General features: G+C 42.6%; 1 protein-coding gene across 9 annotated transcripts in view; it reads left to right on the forward strand.

Moving 5' to 3' along the window:
• pcnt (pericentrin) overlaps positions 1-16738 on the forward strand; it is a 194484-nt gene that overhangs the window by 22308 nt on the left and 155438 nt on the right. For 8 of the 9 annotated variants that reach the window (XM_078403749.1, XM_078403752.1, XM_078403754.1 and 5 more), the window contains exons 3-5: positions 4706-4885; positions 11324-11473; positions 14333-14497. In XM_078403749.1, coding sequence (XP_078259875.1) covers positions 4706-4885; positions 11324-11473; positions 14333-14497 — 495 coding nt within the window. The remainder of the gene's footprint in view (positions 1-4705; positions 4886-11323; positions 11474-14332; positions 14498-16738) is intronic. The other variant, XM_078403756.1, reaches the window with a different exon arrangement.

A 16738-nucleotide genomic window follows, 5' to 3' on the forward strand; every position in this document is an offset into this window, starting at 1 on the left:
GCTGCATGCCCTCAATATCAAGAATATCCTTCCTCAAATTTGGGGACCAAAACTGCACACATTACTCCAGGTGCGGTCTCACTAGGGCCCTGTACAACTGCAGAAGGACCTCTTTGCTCCTATACTCAACTCCTCGTTATGAATGCCAACATTCCATTGGCTTTCTTCACTGCCTGCTGTACCTGCATGCAGTCCTTTCAGTGACTGATGCACTGACACCCAGATCCCGTTGTACGTCCCCTTTTCCTAACTTGACACCATTCAAATAATAATCTGCCTTCCTATTCTTACCACCAAAGTGGATAACCTCACACTTATCCACATTAAACTGCATCTGCCATGCATCCGCCCCCTCACACAACCTGTCCAAGTCACCCTGCAACCTCATAGCATCTTCCTCACAGTTCACACTGCCACCTAGCTTTGTATCATCGGCAAATTTGCTAATGGTACTTTTAATCCCTTCATCCAAGTCATTGATATATATTGTAAATAGCTGCGGTCCCAACACTGAGCCTTGCGGTACCCCACTAGTCACTGCCTGCCATTCTGAAAGGGACCCATTTATCCCCACTCTTTGCTTTCTGTCTGTCAACCAACTTTCTATCCATGTCAGTACCCTACCTCCAATACCATGTGCTCTAATTTTGCCCACCAATCTCCTATGTGGGACCTTGTCGAAGGCTTTCTGAAAGTCGAGGTACACCACATCCACCGGCTCTCCCCTGTCAATTTTCCTAGTTACATCCTCAAAAAATTCCAGTAGATTAGTCAAGCACGATTTCCCCTTCGTAAATCCATGCTGACTCGGAACAATCCTGTTACTGCGATCCAAATGCTCCGCAATTTCGTCTTTTATAATTGACTCCAGCATCTTCCCCACCACTGATGTCAGACTAACTGGTCTATAATTTCCCGTTTTCTCTCGCCCTCCTTTCTTAAAAAGTGGGATAACATTAACTACCCTCCAATCCACAGGAACTGATCCTGAATCTATAGAACATTGGAAAATGATCACCAATGCGTCCACAATTTCTAGAGGCACCTCCTTAAGTACCCTGGGATGCAGACCATCAGGCCCTTGGGATTTATCAGCCTTCAGTCCCATCAGTCTACCCAACACCATTTCCTGCCTAATGTGGATTTCCTTCAGTTCCTCCGTCACACTAGGATCTCTGGCCACTAGAACATCTGGGAGATTGTTTGTATCTTCCTTAGTGAAGACAGATCCAAAGTACCGGTTCAACTCGTCTGCCATTTCCTTGTTCCCCATAATAAATTCCCCTGCTTCTGTCTTCAAGGGACCCACATTTGCCTTGACTATTTTTTTTCCTCTTCACAAAACTAAAAAAGCTTTTACTATCCTCCTTTATATTATTGCTTTTACTATCCTCCTTTATATTATTCTTTATAATATCTTTATCTCTCCATTCACTGCATATTCATGAGCCTATCTAAAAGCCTTATAAATGCCACCATATCTACCTCCACTGCCACCAATGGCTGCATGTTCCGCATCACCCACTCTCTTTGAAAAAACCTGACTTTCTATCCTAGCTATATTTCTCATTATTATATACTTTTGTCAGATCTTCCCTCAGCCTCTGCTCCAGTGAAAACAATCTAAGTTTGTCCAACCTCTCCTTATAGTTAGTGCCCTCTAATCCAGGCAGCATTCTGTTAAACCCCTTCTGCATCCTCCCCAACGCTTCCACATCCTTCCTGCAAAGGAGCGACCAAAACTGTACACATTACTTGAAATGCAGCCTAACCACACAGTATGGAAATTAGCCCTTTGGCTCAACCCCTTCATGCTGAACCAGATATCTCATCTAAGCTAGTTCCATTTGTCAATGTTTGGCCCATATCCCTCAAGTTAATGTTAATGTACCTGTCCAAATGTCTTAAATGCTGTTTAGTATCTGCCTTTATCTCCACTGGCAGCCCTTTCCAGATACCCATTGCCCTCAGTGAAAATGTTGTCCCACTCGTTCCAATTAAATCTTTCCCCTCTCATGTTAAATCTATGTCCTCTGGTTCTCGATTTCCCCTACTCTGGGTAAAAGACTGTGCATTCACTGTGTCTGTTCCCCTCATGATCTTGTATACCTCTATAAGATCATTCCGCAACCTCCTGCACTCCAACAAATAAAGTCCTAGCTTGCCGAACCTTTCCTTATAGATCAGGCTTTCAAGTTCTGGCAAAAAAACTCGTAAACCTCTGCACTCTTTTTAGTATAATGATATCCATACTATTGCAGAGTGACCAAAACGGAACACATTACAATTGTGGACGTATCAACATCTTGTACAACTGTAACATAATGTTTAATTTAGTTTATTGTCATGTGTACAGAGGTACAGTGAAAAGCTTTTGTTGCGTGCTAACAAGTCAACGGAAAGACAATATATGATTGCAATCGAGCCATCTGCAGTGTACAAATACATATCCCAACTTCTATACTCAATAATGATGAAGGCCGATGTATCAAAAGTTTTCATGGCCACTCTACCTGTGATGCCACGTACAGGGAAATATGTACCTGTCGTCCTAGATCCCACTAGTCTGCGACACTCCCCAGAGACCTTCATTCACTGCCTTGGTTGGCTTCCCAAAATGCAAAACCTTATCTTTCTCTGTATTAGACGCCATTAACCATTCCTCAGCCCACGTGCCCAACTGATCAAGATCCAGATGCAATTTTGACAACTGTCTTTGTTATCTATAATACCGCCCACTTTAGAGATACAGGGCCTCACACTTGTTAACTTAATTAGCTATTCCTTGACTTATTTGCCCAGCTCATCAGTTCAGATACATGATATGGGAATAACGTTTGGTGCAAGGTAAAGCCAGTAAAGTCCGATCAAAGATAGTTCGAGGGTCCCCGATGGGATAGATAGTAGTTCAGGACTGCTGCCTGGTCGCGGTTGGATAGTTCAGTTGCCTGATAACAACTGGGAAGAAACTGTCCCTGAATCTGGACGTGTGCATTTTCACACTTCTGTACCTTTTGCCCAATGGAAAAGGGGAGAAGAGTGACTAGCCAGGGTGCGACTTGTCCTTGATTATGCTGCTGGCCTTGCTGAGGCAGTGAAAGGTATAAATGGGGTCAATGGAAGGGAGGTTTGTTTGTGTAAAGTCTGAAGAATGGTCTCAACCCGAATCGCCACCCATTCCTTCTTTCCAGAGATGCTGTCTGTTACTCCAGCATTTTATGTCTCCCTTTGAGAGAAAGGGTGTTGTCCTGACATCAGGACACAAGGTTCTCAATTTCCGAAGATCCAGTTGCAGAGATGAGTGCTGACTCCAAGTGGGGCAGAGTGATAAACAATCGTGGCGTTTAAGAAGATTTTAAGAAGGCACATGGAAGTGCAGGGAATAGTGTTATGTAAAAAAAGTACAGGCAGATTAGATCATTTAAACTTGGTATAATGTTTAGGCACAAACATGTTTCTGTGCTGTGTTCTCCTAATTTGATGTTATAAAAAAATTGGGCCAAGACTTCCACATCTTCAGCCATTATTCATATGTATGCTGATAAATTAATTTCTTAGTTCACATTGAGAGAGTGAGAGATTTCTTGCATTGCACTCGTCATTATTCAATATTTCCTTAATTCTCAATCTATCTCACATTTAACTTGAATTTCATATATTTTATTGAGTACTTCTGAAAGGCCTCTTGAAGTTCCTACAACAGCCCTTACAGTAGTTTCCCCCTCCCCTGTAATTGGTTCCATCAATTAGTGCTTTTCTAATTGTCTACTCTGTTTATGATTTGCTCCAGTTGTGACAAATGATCTTCAAACTGAGATGTTAATTTCTTTTCTCTTTCCACAGATGCTGACTGACCTGTGTTTTCTGCCTTTGTTTCAGATTTTCAACATGTGCCGTTTTTTAATTTATCCGTAACTGTTAAAGAATTGTATGGTTCACTCTTGCTGTTAGTTGTGTTTCCCTGTTTTTTATTTTTAATGTTTCAATTATTCTTACTTTCCTCAAGCAAATTATGAACTATTGAACAAAAGGACATTAGACGACAGCACAGCTGAGATGCAAGAAATTTTTATTTTAACTTCTTACTCCATGTAGCTGCATGATCAGAAGCCTCATAATTTTTCAGTTCTTCCAAGTGACACCAAGCATTTTTCCAAGCACCTAATTGTTTTTCTCAGTGAGTCTGCTTGCATAATATATGCTGTTATCAGACAACTCTATCTTGGCTGAAAAGCCTTTTTAACCCTGGCATTACAATGATGGTGTCGTTTTTTTGATGTTGATTGCCCATTGATATTTCTACTCCTGTTCCCAATATTGCAAATTTTCTTGAACATTAGACTACTGTTTCAGAACCTTCCTGAGCTGTACTGCAATATCTGTTCATTATTCACAAGGTTGGTTTTGTCATTCTGTCCAAGCAAGGGAGGAGAAATCCGATCAACCAGATGTGATGCATCCAAAGAAATATATTTTCAACAAAGGGCAAATGAAAATGGAGGATTGACTATATTTTCTTTCCCATTATCATTTTGTTTTTAATTTTACATATCATCTTGGTTTGTTTTTATATGATCAGTTGTTTAAAGATTTTTGAGGTAAAATGTTACCAATGTATTGCCATTTGATTCCATTTTCTGCTCCTATAGTTTGCATCACTCATTTGATGTAAAAGACCTTCACAACTAATAATCTGTTCCTACAGGGAGATGTGAGTAATAATGCAGAATATGTCCAATCGGAGCTAGAGGTCAGCCAGCTAAGAATATTTGAGCTTGAGGAACATTTACGCCAAAGGGAAGTGATTTTGGAGCAACTTGCCACTGAGGTAGAAGAATTGCAGAAGCAACAATTTACCCAGCAGGCGAATGAGGAAAGGCAACAGGTATTGAAAAATATACATTGCAAACATTGTTTGGATAGACTTCCATTGGCTTCTGTTTTGCAACTTAATGAGCTTTAATGGTACATTATTGTTCGTGTTATTTTTGACAGGAGAATTTAGCTCTTAATGAAAACTCAGTGCATAATTACATGTCTTTAAATATTTCTGATAATTAACTGTTCCTCTTTTAGTTTTTAAATCTTTCAATTTTAACAATGTTGGTTTTGGTACATGGTTTTGTGAGTACTTTGTCCAAAGACAAGGCATTTCACGTGAAACTACATGAGCTGTTGGTAGTTATCTGGAGGTGGATGGCATCAATAGACAATAGACAATAGGTGCAGGAGTGGGCCATTCGGCCCTTCGAGCCAGCACCGCCATTCAATGTGATCATGGCTGATCATTCTCAATCAGTACCCCGTTCCTGCTTTCTCCCCATACCCCCTGACTCCGCTATCCTTAAGAGCTCTATCTAGCTCTCTCTTGAATGTATTCAGAGAATTGGCCTCCATTGCCCTCTGAGGCAGAGAATTCCACAGATTCACAACTCTCTGACTAAAAAAGTTTTTCCTCATCTCTGTTCTAAACGGCCTACCCCTTATTCTTAAACTGTGGCCCCTGGTTCTGGACTCCCCCAACATTGGGACCCATTTATCCCCACTCTTTGCTTTCTGTCTGTCAACCAATTTTCTATCCATGTCAGTACCTCACCCCCAATACCATGTGCTCTAATTTTGCCTACTAATCTCCTACGTGGGACCTTGTCGAAGGCTTTCTGAAAGTCGAGGTACACCACATCCACCGGCTCTCCCCTGTCAATTTTCCTAGTTACATCCTCAAAAAATTCCAGAAGATTAGTCAAGCATGATTTCCCCATCGTAAATCCATGCTGACTCGGAACGATTCTGTTACTGCTATCCAAATGCTCCGCAATTTTGTCTTTTATAATTGACTCCAGCATCTTCCCCACCACTGATGTCAGACTAACTGGTCTATAATTTCCCGTTTTCTCTCTCCCTCCTTTCTTGAAAAGTGGGATAACATTAGCTACCCTCCAATCCACAGGAACTGACCCGGAATCTATAGAACATTGGAAAATAATCACTAATAGACAATAGACAATAGACAATAGGTGCAGGAGTAGGCCATTCAGCCCTTCGAGCCAGCACCGCCATTCAATGCGATCATGGCTGATCACTCAATCAGTACCCCGTTCCTGCCTTCTCCCCATACCCCCTCACTCCGCTATCCTCAAGAGCTCTATCCAGCTCTCTCTTGAAAGCATCCAACGAACTGGCCTCCACTGCCTTCTGAGGCAGAGAATTCCACACCTTCACCACCCTCTGACTGAAAAAGTTCTTCCTCATCTCCGTTCTAAATGGCCTACCCCTTATTCTCAAACTGTGGCCCCTTGTTCTGGACTCCCCTAACATTGGGAACATGTTATCTGCCTCTAATGTGTCCAATCCCCTAATTATCTTATATGTTTCAATAAGATCCCCCCTCATCCTTCTAAATTCCAGTGTATACAAGCCCAATCGCTCCAGCCTTTCAACATACGACAGTCCCGCCATTCCGGGAATTAACCTAGTGAACCTACGCTGCACGCCCTCCATAGCAAGAATATCCTTCCTCAAATTTGGAGACCAAAACTGCACACAGTACTCCAGGTGCGGTCTCACCAGGGCCCGGTACAACTGTAGAAGGACCTCTTTGCTCCTATACTCAACTCCTCTTGTTACGAAGGCCAACATTCCATTGGCTTTCTTCACTGCCTGCTGTACCTGCATGCTTCCTTTCATTGACTGATGCACTAGGACACCCAGATCTCGTTGAACTCCCCCTCCTCCTAACTTGACACCATTCAGATAATAATCTGCCTTTCTATTCTTACTTCCAAAGTGAATAACCTCACACTTATCTACATTAAACTGCATCTGCCATGTATCCGCCCACTCACACAACCTGTCCAAGTCACCCTGCAGCCTTATTGCATCTTCCTCACAATTCACACTACCCCCCAACTTAGTATCATCTGCAAATTTGCTAATGGTACTTTTAATCCCTTCGTCTAAGTCATTAATGTATATCGTAAATAGCTGGGGTCCCAGCACCGAACCTTGCGGTACCCCACTGGTCACTGCCTGCCATTCCGAAAGGGACCCATTTATCCCCACTCTTTGCTTTCTGTCTGTCAACCAATTTTCTATCCATGTCAGTACCCTACCCCCAATACCATGTGCCCTAATTTTGCCCACTAATCTCCTATGTGGGACCTTGTCGAAGGCTTTCTGAAAGTCGAGGTACACCACATCCACTGACTCTCCCTTGTCAATTTTCCTAGTTACATCCTCAAAAAATTCCAGTAGATTTGTCAAGCATGATTTCCCCTTCGTAAATCCATGCTGACTCGGAATGATCCCGTTACTGCTATCCAAATGCTCAGCAATTTCGTCTTTTATAATTGACTCCAGCATCTTCCCCACCACTGATGTCAGACTAACTGGTCTATAATTCCCCGTTTTCTCTCTCCCTCCTTTCTTAAAAAGTGGGATAACATTTGCTATCCTCCAATCCACAGGAACTGATCCTGAATCTATAGAACATTGAAAAATGATCTCCAATGCTTCCACTATTTCTAGAGCCACCTCCTTAAGTACTCTGGGATGCAGACCATCAGGCCCTGGGGATTTATCAGCCTTCAGTCCCATCAGTCTACCCAAAACCATTTCCTGCCTAATGTGGATTTCCTTCAGTTCCTCCATCACCCTAGGTTCTCCGGCCCCTAGAACATTTGGGAGATTGTGTGTATCTTCCTCAGTGAAGACAGATCCAAAGTAACGGTTTAACTCGTCTGCCATTTCTTTGTTCCCCATAATAAATTCCCCTGCTTCTGTCTTCAAGGGACCCACATTTGCCTTGACTATTTTTTTCCTCTTCACGTACCTAAAAAAACTTTTGCTATCCTCCTTTATATTATTGGCTAGTTTACCCTCGTACCTCATCTTTTCTCCCCGTATTGCCTTTTTAGTTAACTTTTGTTGCTCTTTAAAAGAGTCCCAATCCTCTGTCTTCCCACTCTTCTTTGCTATGTTATACTTCCTCTCCTTAATTTTTATGCTGTCCCTGACTTCCCTCGTCAGCCACAGGTGTCTCTTACTCCCCTTAGAGTCTTTCCACCTCTTTGGAATAAATTGATCCTGCAACCTCTGCATTATTCCCAGGAATACCTGCCATTGCTGTTCTACCGTCTTCCCTGCTAGGGCCTCCTTCCAATCAATTTTGGCCAGCTCCCGCCTCATGCCTCTGTAATCCCCTTTGCTATACTGTAATACCGACACTTCCGATTTTCCCTTCTGCCTTTCCATTTGCAGAGTAAAACTTATCATGTTGTGATCACTGCCTCCTAATGGCTCTTTTACCTCTAGTCCCCTTATCAGATCAGGATCATTACACAACACTAAATCCAGAATTGCCTTCTCCCTGGTAGGCTCCAGTACAAGCTGTTCTAAGAATCCATCTCGAAGGCACTCTACAAACTCTCTTTCCTGGGGTCCATTTCCAACCTGATTTTCCCAGTCTACCTGCATGTTGAAATCTCCCATAACCACAGTAGCATTACATTTTTGACACGCCAATTTTATCTCCTGATTCAACTTGCACCCTATGTCGAGGCTACTGTTTGGGGGCCTATAGATAACTCCCATTAGGGTCTTTTTACCCTTACAATTTCTCATTTCTATCCATACTGATTCAACATCTCCTGATTCTATGTCACCCCTTGCAAGGGAATGAATATCATTCCTTACCATCAGAGCAACCCCACCCCCTCTGCCCACCTGTCTGTCTTTTCTATACGTTGTGTACCCCTGGATATTCAGTTCCCAGCCCTGGTCCTCTTGTAACCATGTCTCAGTGATCCCTACAACATCATACTTGCCCATGACTAACTGAGCCTCAAGCTCATCCACTTTATTTTTTATACTACGCGCATTTAAGTACAACACTTTAACTTCTGTATTTACCTCCTCTCTCACATCGTTCACAATTGGCCCTGCCCTTAATTTCTTTTCCGCTCTAGAACTTCTGTTCCCATTCTTCCGAGAGTCTTTTGCAATATCTCCTGTATTCCCTTTTACCTCATCTTCATATTCACAATTTGTTAACCCCTCCCCCCCACTACTTAGTTTAAAGCCACAGGTGTCACACTAGCAAACCTGCCTGCCAGAATGTTTGTCCCCCTGCTGTTAAGATGCAACCCGTCCCTTTTGTACAAGTCACCCCTAGCCCAGAAGAGATCCCAGTGGTCCAGAAATCGAAATCCCTGCTCTCTGCACCAGCCCCTCAGCCATAAATTCATACCCTCTATCTCTCTAATGCGTCCACAATTTCTAGAGCCACCTCCTTAAGCACCCTGGGACGCAGACCATCAGGCCCTGGGGATTTATCAGCCTTGAGTCCCATCAGTCTACCCAAAACATTTTCCTGTCTAATGTGGATTTCCTCCAGTTCCTCTGTCACCCTAGGATCTCTGGCCACTAAAACATCTGGGAGATTGTTTGTATCCTCCTCAGTGAAGACCGATCCAAAGTACCGGTTCAACTCTTCTGCCATTTCCTTGTTCCCCATAATAAATTCCCCTGCTTCCGTCTTCAAGGGACCCACATTTGCCTTGACTATTTTTTTCCTCTTCACATACCTAAAAAAGCTTTTACTATCCTCCTTTATATTATTGGCTAGTTTACCCTCGTACCTCATCTTTTCTCCCCGTATTGCCTTTTTAGTTATCTTCTGTTGTTCTTTAAAAGAGTCCCAATCCTCTGGCTTCCCACACTTCTTTGCTAAATTATACTTTTTCCCTTTTATTTTTATGTTGTCCTTGACTTCCCTTGTCATCACACCTGCACCAATCCTTGCCTCTATTTATCAGAATCAGACCTGGCCTTTTTTTTGTTTCTAGCCCAAAGGATGTTATGGCTACCTAATATACCAGATATTTCGCACTGAACCTGTAATCTAGTCAGAATGGAACTTTTTTCCTAGCTGTAAGTGAAAGTGAAAAAAATCTTTAAAAATAGATAAAAAGATAAAAAAATTATCTTGCTGAATGCTTTGTAGATTTTATAACATAATTACAAGAAAGTAACAGGAAAGGCCTTTGCTAGAGAATCCTGTAAAGACCACAGACTTGCTGAGAGGATATACCCTGAGGCACAATGTGGTTTCTGCGGTGGTAGATCCACAATAGACATGATTGTCTCCCTGCATTTAATCCAAGAAAAATTCAGAGAACTTTCAATTCTATCAGCAGACAAGGCCTCTATCCAGTACTGGAGAAGATTCAATGTCCACCATGTCATCTAATGACAGGGATTTCAAAAAGTTTACTGTCGACACAAGGAATTGCAGATGCTGGTATTCCAAAAAGGCAAAAAGTGCTGGAGTAATTTAGCAGGTCAGGGAGCATCTTTGGAAGATATGAATAGGGAAAGTTTCGGATGGGTCCTTCTTTAGATGCAGCATCTCAGGAAAACATGGGAAGACGATGCTTCAGGTTGGGATGCTTCTTCTGAAGGGTCTCGACTCGAAACGTTGCCTATTCATATTTTCCAGAAATATTACCTGACCCGCTGAATTGTGTCACCTGGTATCAAAACATTTATCTCCCGATGAAATTGGCAAGGTTCTTGAATGTCTGAAATGAGTGGACCAGATTCTAACAAAGGATCTTTGGCCAATATGAGGACACCAGAATGAGCGGGGTTGAGGCTGTGGTCAAATTAGAATGAGCATTTTAAAGTTGACACATTAGTGGAAAAGAAGCCAATGAATTTGGCAAGGAATGGTAATGCATTTGGGTTATTTCATATGTTTTACCTTAGATGTACATTTTATGATATTTTAGGATACATAACGTGCCCCATTTGAAAACCCTAAATAAAAAGGGGCCATTGGTTTTAGGGTGTTATATTCATTAATATGAAAGAATCTCTAAACAATTAATCGAGCCAGAGCATGGAAACAGACCTTTTAGCCCAACATATCCATGCCGACCAAGATGCCACATCTACACTAATCCCACCTGCCCGCATTTGGCCCATGTCCTGCAAAACCTTTCCTATCCATGTACCGCTCCAGACTGTTTATTGATAGGCTTTCAACGTGTGACTTGTTTTAATAAAGTAAATGTCAATTTTGCAAATGAGGATTTGAATTAAGTATCATTATTGAGTTTTCTGTTGAAAGTGTGCAACACCTGGAACTTGTCTATTATGCAATCTGCATTAGCATTTTCATATTTTTTCATGGGATAGTCTAAAATAAGAATTAAAGCATATTATCTGACAGCTATTTTTGGCAGACAGGATAATTGGGTAAATTGTACATATTTACAATACATTCAACATTGTTGTGCTCTTAATATTCATGTCTTGTCAGGAGTTGGAGATAGCAGTACAGGAAAGGAATGAGCTAATTGGCCAGTTGACGGGTAACCTGCAGCAAGCTATTCAGAATCGAGATGAGGTAGAGCAAGAAGCCTTGGAGTTAACTGATAAAATTCAGTCTCTACAGCACCAATTACAGCAGGTACCATCTTTAAATATACTGTGGACACAAAATGCTGGAGTAATTCAGCGGTACAAGGCAGCATCTCTGGAGAGAAGGAATGGGTGACGTTTTGGGTCGAGACAGATATCAGGGGAATGGGTGGAACAGAGATAGAATGTAAACAGAGACAGTAAGACTGGTGTGAGAACTGGGGAGGGGATGGAGAGAGAGGGAAAGAGAGGGCTATTTGAAGTTAGAGAAGTCAATGTTCATACCACTGGGGTGTAAGCTACCCAAACAAAATATGAGGTACTGTTCCTCCAATTTGCGCTGGGCCTCACTCTGACAATGGAGGAGGCCCAGGCCAGAAAGGTCAGATTGGGAATGGGAGAGGGAATTAAAGTGCTGAGCAACCGGGAGATCAGGTAGGTTAAGGTGGACTGAGCAGAGGTGTTCAGTGAAACGATCGCCGAGCCTGTGCTTTGTCCCGCCGATGTACAGGAGTTGACACCTGGAACAGCGGATACAGTAGATGAGATTGGAGGAGGTGCAAGTGAACCTATCCTCACCTGGAAAGACTGTTGGGGTCCTTGGATGGATTTGAGGGGGAGGTAAAGGGACAGGTGTTGCATCTCCTGCGGTTGCAGGGGAAAATACCTGGGGAGGGGGTGGTTTGGGTGGGAAGGGATGAGTTGACCAAGGAGTTGCAGAGGGAACAGTCTCTGCGGAAAGCAGAAAGGGGTGGAGATGGGAAGATGTGGCCAGAAGTGGGATCCCGTTGGAGGTGGCGAAAATGTTGGAGGATTATATGCTGTATGGGACGGCTGATGGGGTGGAAGGTGAGGACAAGGGCGATTCTGCCATTGTTACGAATGGGGGGAGGGGGAGCAAGAGCAGATCTGCGGGATATTGAGAGCCTCATCTATAATGGAAGAAGGGAACTCCCGTTTCCTAAAGAATGAGGACATTTCCGATGACCTGGTGTGGAAAACCTCATCCTGGGCGCAGATGTGGCATAGACGGAGGAATTGGGAGTAGGGGAGAGTCATTACAGGAAGCAGGGTGAGAAGAAGTGTAGTCTAAAATAGACACAAAAAGCTGAAGTAACTCAGCGGGACAGGCAGCATCTCTGGAAAGAAGGAATGGGTGACGTTTCGGGTCGAGATCCTTCTTCAGAATGTCTCGACCCGAAACCTCACCCATTCCTCTCTCCAGAGATGCTGCCTATCCTGCTGAGTTACTCCAGCTTTTTGTGTCTATCTTCGGTTTAAACCAGCATCTGCAGTTCCTTCTCACACAGAAGTGTGTAGTCTAGATAGCTATGGGAGTCAGTGGGTTTTAATTACGAGATGTATCCATGAGGGTTTCATGAAACAGTGTGTGGATAGTCCAACCCGAGAAGAGAACATATTGGACCTTGTGTTGGGAATTGAGCCTGGCCAGGTGATTGGTGTTTCAATAGAAGACTATTTTGGGGATAGTGCTCACAGCTCAAAAAGTTTTAAGATTGTTTTAAATAAGGAGAAGGCTGGACCTTGCAGGAAGGTACTAAATTGGAGTAAGGCAAACTATAATGTTATTGAGCAGGAATGCGGGAGGTCAAATATAAGGGGAAAATATACATTTAATTGCATTAATATACTGTATTTTTTAACATCCATGCAAAGCAAGATGCCTTATCTATGGTTCTATTGTGACATGTATCCCTCTAAACCTTTATAGAGTGTAGGACTCTTATTCTGCCCCAACCTATGAAAGCAAGCATACCATATGCCTTCTTTACCACTCCATCATACTTGTGTTGCCACTTTCAGGGTGTCATGGACCTGGTTCCCAAGTTCCATTTATACATCAATGCCACTAAAGGTCGTGCAATTAAATGTATATTTTCCCCTTATATTTAACCTCCCAAATTCCTACTCAATAACATTATAGTTTGCCTCACTCGGTGGGCCGAAGGGCCTGTTTCCGCACTGTATCTCTAAGCTAAACTGATCCAGGCTCCTGGTTCATCTGCTTTCTCCACAATACTTCTTGCATTGAAATAAATAACCTTTGGCCATCAGTGTCACCATAGTCCTTCAACTCTCCCTGCCTGTCCTTCCTGTGAAATTCTCTGATGCTAACCTCTACCTTCCCATCACTTCTTTCAATTTCTGACTGATTTCTCTGGTTCCCACCCCCTGCCTCTCTAGTTAAAATTCTCCCAAGGTAAGAAAGAGTGTTCTGTGATACTATAAAATACGTTAAAGTGCCTGCAGAATGTCTTGGATATTTATAATTGGTGTGGGAAGTCATGACAATATGATGTGGCTGACATACTGGCTGTGGTGTGGTGATAACAGCTTAATGTTGGCATGTCTGATTAAAAATGCAGTACCCCATTCCAATAATGATATAACTAAAAAAACATTGCAGCTTTTGTTGCACCTGCCCAAAATATTTTTGGTGTCACCAATTGCAAGGAATTGTGCATCATTAACCTAATATACATTGCTGGAAAGCAGTTTTTCAGACTCTTACAATAATCTTTCTTGTACCCCATCCAGTGTAGAAAGTATATTTTTATGTATTGTGCTTGGGGTGTGATATCACTTAAGCAACTTTGCAATAGTAATAAGCTAGTAGTTTAAGCATAACACATAGGGCTGGCAGACCTCAGTGGGTCAAGCAGCATCTATGGAGGGATTTGACATCTCAGGGCGGGACCCTTTTTCAGAACCTCCAGCACTTTGTGTTTTGCTCAAGATTTCAGCGTCTCTTGTGTCCAGCTATAATTTTATGTTTGTCTTTTTGACGATTTGAATTATTGGTATTTTTATTGAGATGAAAGTGAATTTGATGCTTCCTTGGGAGCTTTCGTCAAGAATCATTTTCAAGTGTGATGTTATTTTGCAGGCAAGTGATATTCTGAAAAACCAAAGTCCGGGACTTGTGGAGCTTCTTCAGGCACAGCAACAGATTTCCCTGTTCCAGCAGAGTCATAAAGACCAGTGTGACCGTATGGAAACTCTTGAACAACGAGCGCATGATCTAGAGCTTCAACTAGAATATTCAGAGCAGGTGAAAAAAGAGTAGAAGTTGTTGTAAGCGTTACATTGAACATAAAACAGTATAGCACAGGAACGAACCCTTCAGCCTGCAATGTTTGATCTGATCATGATGGTACGTTAGTGATCTCATCTGTACATGATCCATATCCCTCTATCCCCTGCGTGTTCATATGCGTATCTAATAGCCTCTTAAACGCCACTATCATTTCTGCCTCCACCACCATCCCAGGCAATGCGTTCCAGGTAAACAAAAACCCAACAACTTGCCCTGCATGTCTCTTTTAAACTTGTCCCCTTCACCTTATAGCTATGCCCTTGAGTGCTGGACATTCCCAGCCTGGAAAAAAGGTTCTGACTGTCTATCCTATCAGTGCCTCTCATAACTGTATACAGGCATGTGAATTTTCCGCGGATTTCCGCGTTTTAAAATCCATTTTCCGCACTTTTTGCAGTGTTTCGGCGTTTTTCACTTTGCCAAAATCGCGTTTACCAACGGAGAAATCGGATCTGGAAAAAAAAAGAGAAAATGAGCGATGCATAGACGTAATGAACACTAGGAATTCGCTAGAGGTCGCTAGGGGTTCCGCGAGAAATCCCCCGCGCCTTGGAAGTCTCCCCGAAAATGTGGCACTTAGGCTGGGCAAGGCAGCCAATCTCGACCTCATCAGTACTTCCAAGGCCGATCGGTGGGTTGAATTTGCAACCTGCGGCCGGGACTCTGGAACTCCAGCCCAGCTGGAGCCGGCAAACCTATCCCCATAACCGACTTCCTTGGCTGGCTGGATAAACCAGCAAACCTCTGGAACCAAGAGTGCCAGAAAATCAGTGATGGAACTGTAATAAATATTAAATTTAAGTGCAAGATTATATAACTAAATTAATTAAGACGGGGTTAAAATATAAAACACAGCAGAAAAGCCAATTACAACATTTTTGGGCTGATTATCAATTAATGTTCGAATTTATTTCAACATTTTATTAGTATACAGTGACATATTCACATTATTTTGTAATGTCCGTTTTACCGTTGTAATGCACTAAAAGAGGCTTGAAACTGGTAATTTTGTGTGTCAATTTTCAAAAATGTTCAATTTTCTGACCCCCGCTGTACACCTCGCGCAAGCACTTGGCTCTTTCCACTTTTTTTTTACCTCACTCACATGCCTGTTAATCTACTTCCATCTAGTCTCCCCTCAACCTCCACGTTCCAGAGAAAATAATCCAAGTCTATCACTGGAATTTAGATGGATGAGAGGGGATCATAGAAATTATGAAGGGATTGGACACGCTAGATGCAGGAAACATGTTCCCGATGTTGGGGGAGTCTAGAAACAAGGGCCACAGTTTAAGAATAAGGGGTAGACCATTTAGAACTGAGTTGAGGAAATACTTTTTCACACAGAGAGTTGTGAATTTGTAAAATTCTCTGCCTCAGTAGGCAGTGGAGACCAATTCACTGGATGCATTCAAAAGAGTTAGATAGAGCTCTTAGGGCTAGTGGAATCAAGGGATATGGGGAGAAGACAGGAACAGGGTACTGATTGTGGATGATCAGCCATGATCACATTGAATGGCGGTGTTGGCTCGAAGGGCCGAATGGCCTACTCCTGCACCTATTGTCTATGTATCTATGTCTATGTATGTATCCAACCTCTCCCTGTAGCTAAATCCATCTAATCCAAGGACCATTCTGGTAAACCTCCTGTGCTCCTTTTCCAAAGCCTTCACATTTCTTGTAATGGGGAGACTGGAACTGCACACAGCACTCTAAATGCAGCCTCAGCAAAGTCCTACAGAGCTGTATCATGACTCCCTGATCTTATATTCAATGCCTCTAGCAATGAAGCCAAGCAGACAAATACCTTTTTACCACCCCTATCTACTTTTGCTGCACCTTCATGGAGCTATGAACTTGGAGTTATGAACTTGGATAACTTGGAACTTGAAGACCCTCTTCATATCAATGCTGTTAAGGATCTTGCCATTAACTGCATACTCTCTCAACCTCCCAAAGTGCAACACCTCACACTCGCTGGGATTAAACTCCATCTGCTTTCTCTCTGCCCATTTCTGCAGCTGGTTTACATCCTGCTTTATCTTCTGACAGCATTCTTCATTGTCTGCAACTCCTACAAATTTCATGCCATCAGCCAACTTACTCACCAACCCATCTACATTTACATCTAAGTTATTTATATATACAAGGTATATGTCGCAAACAGCAGAGATCCCAGCAAAATCCCTCTGGAAC

The sequence above is a fragment of the Rhinoraja longicauda genome, chromosome 8 (genome assembly GCF_053455715.1).
Source record: "Rhinoraja longicauda isolate Sanriku21f chromosome 8, sRhiLon1.1, whole genome shotgun sequence".
NCBI classification, from domain to species: domain Eukaryota; kingdom Metazoa; phylum Chordata; class Chondrichthyes; order Rajiformes; family Arhynchobatidae; genus Rhinoraja; species Rhinoraja longicauda.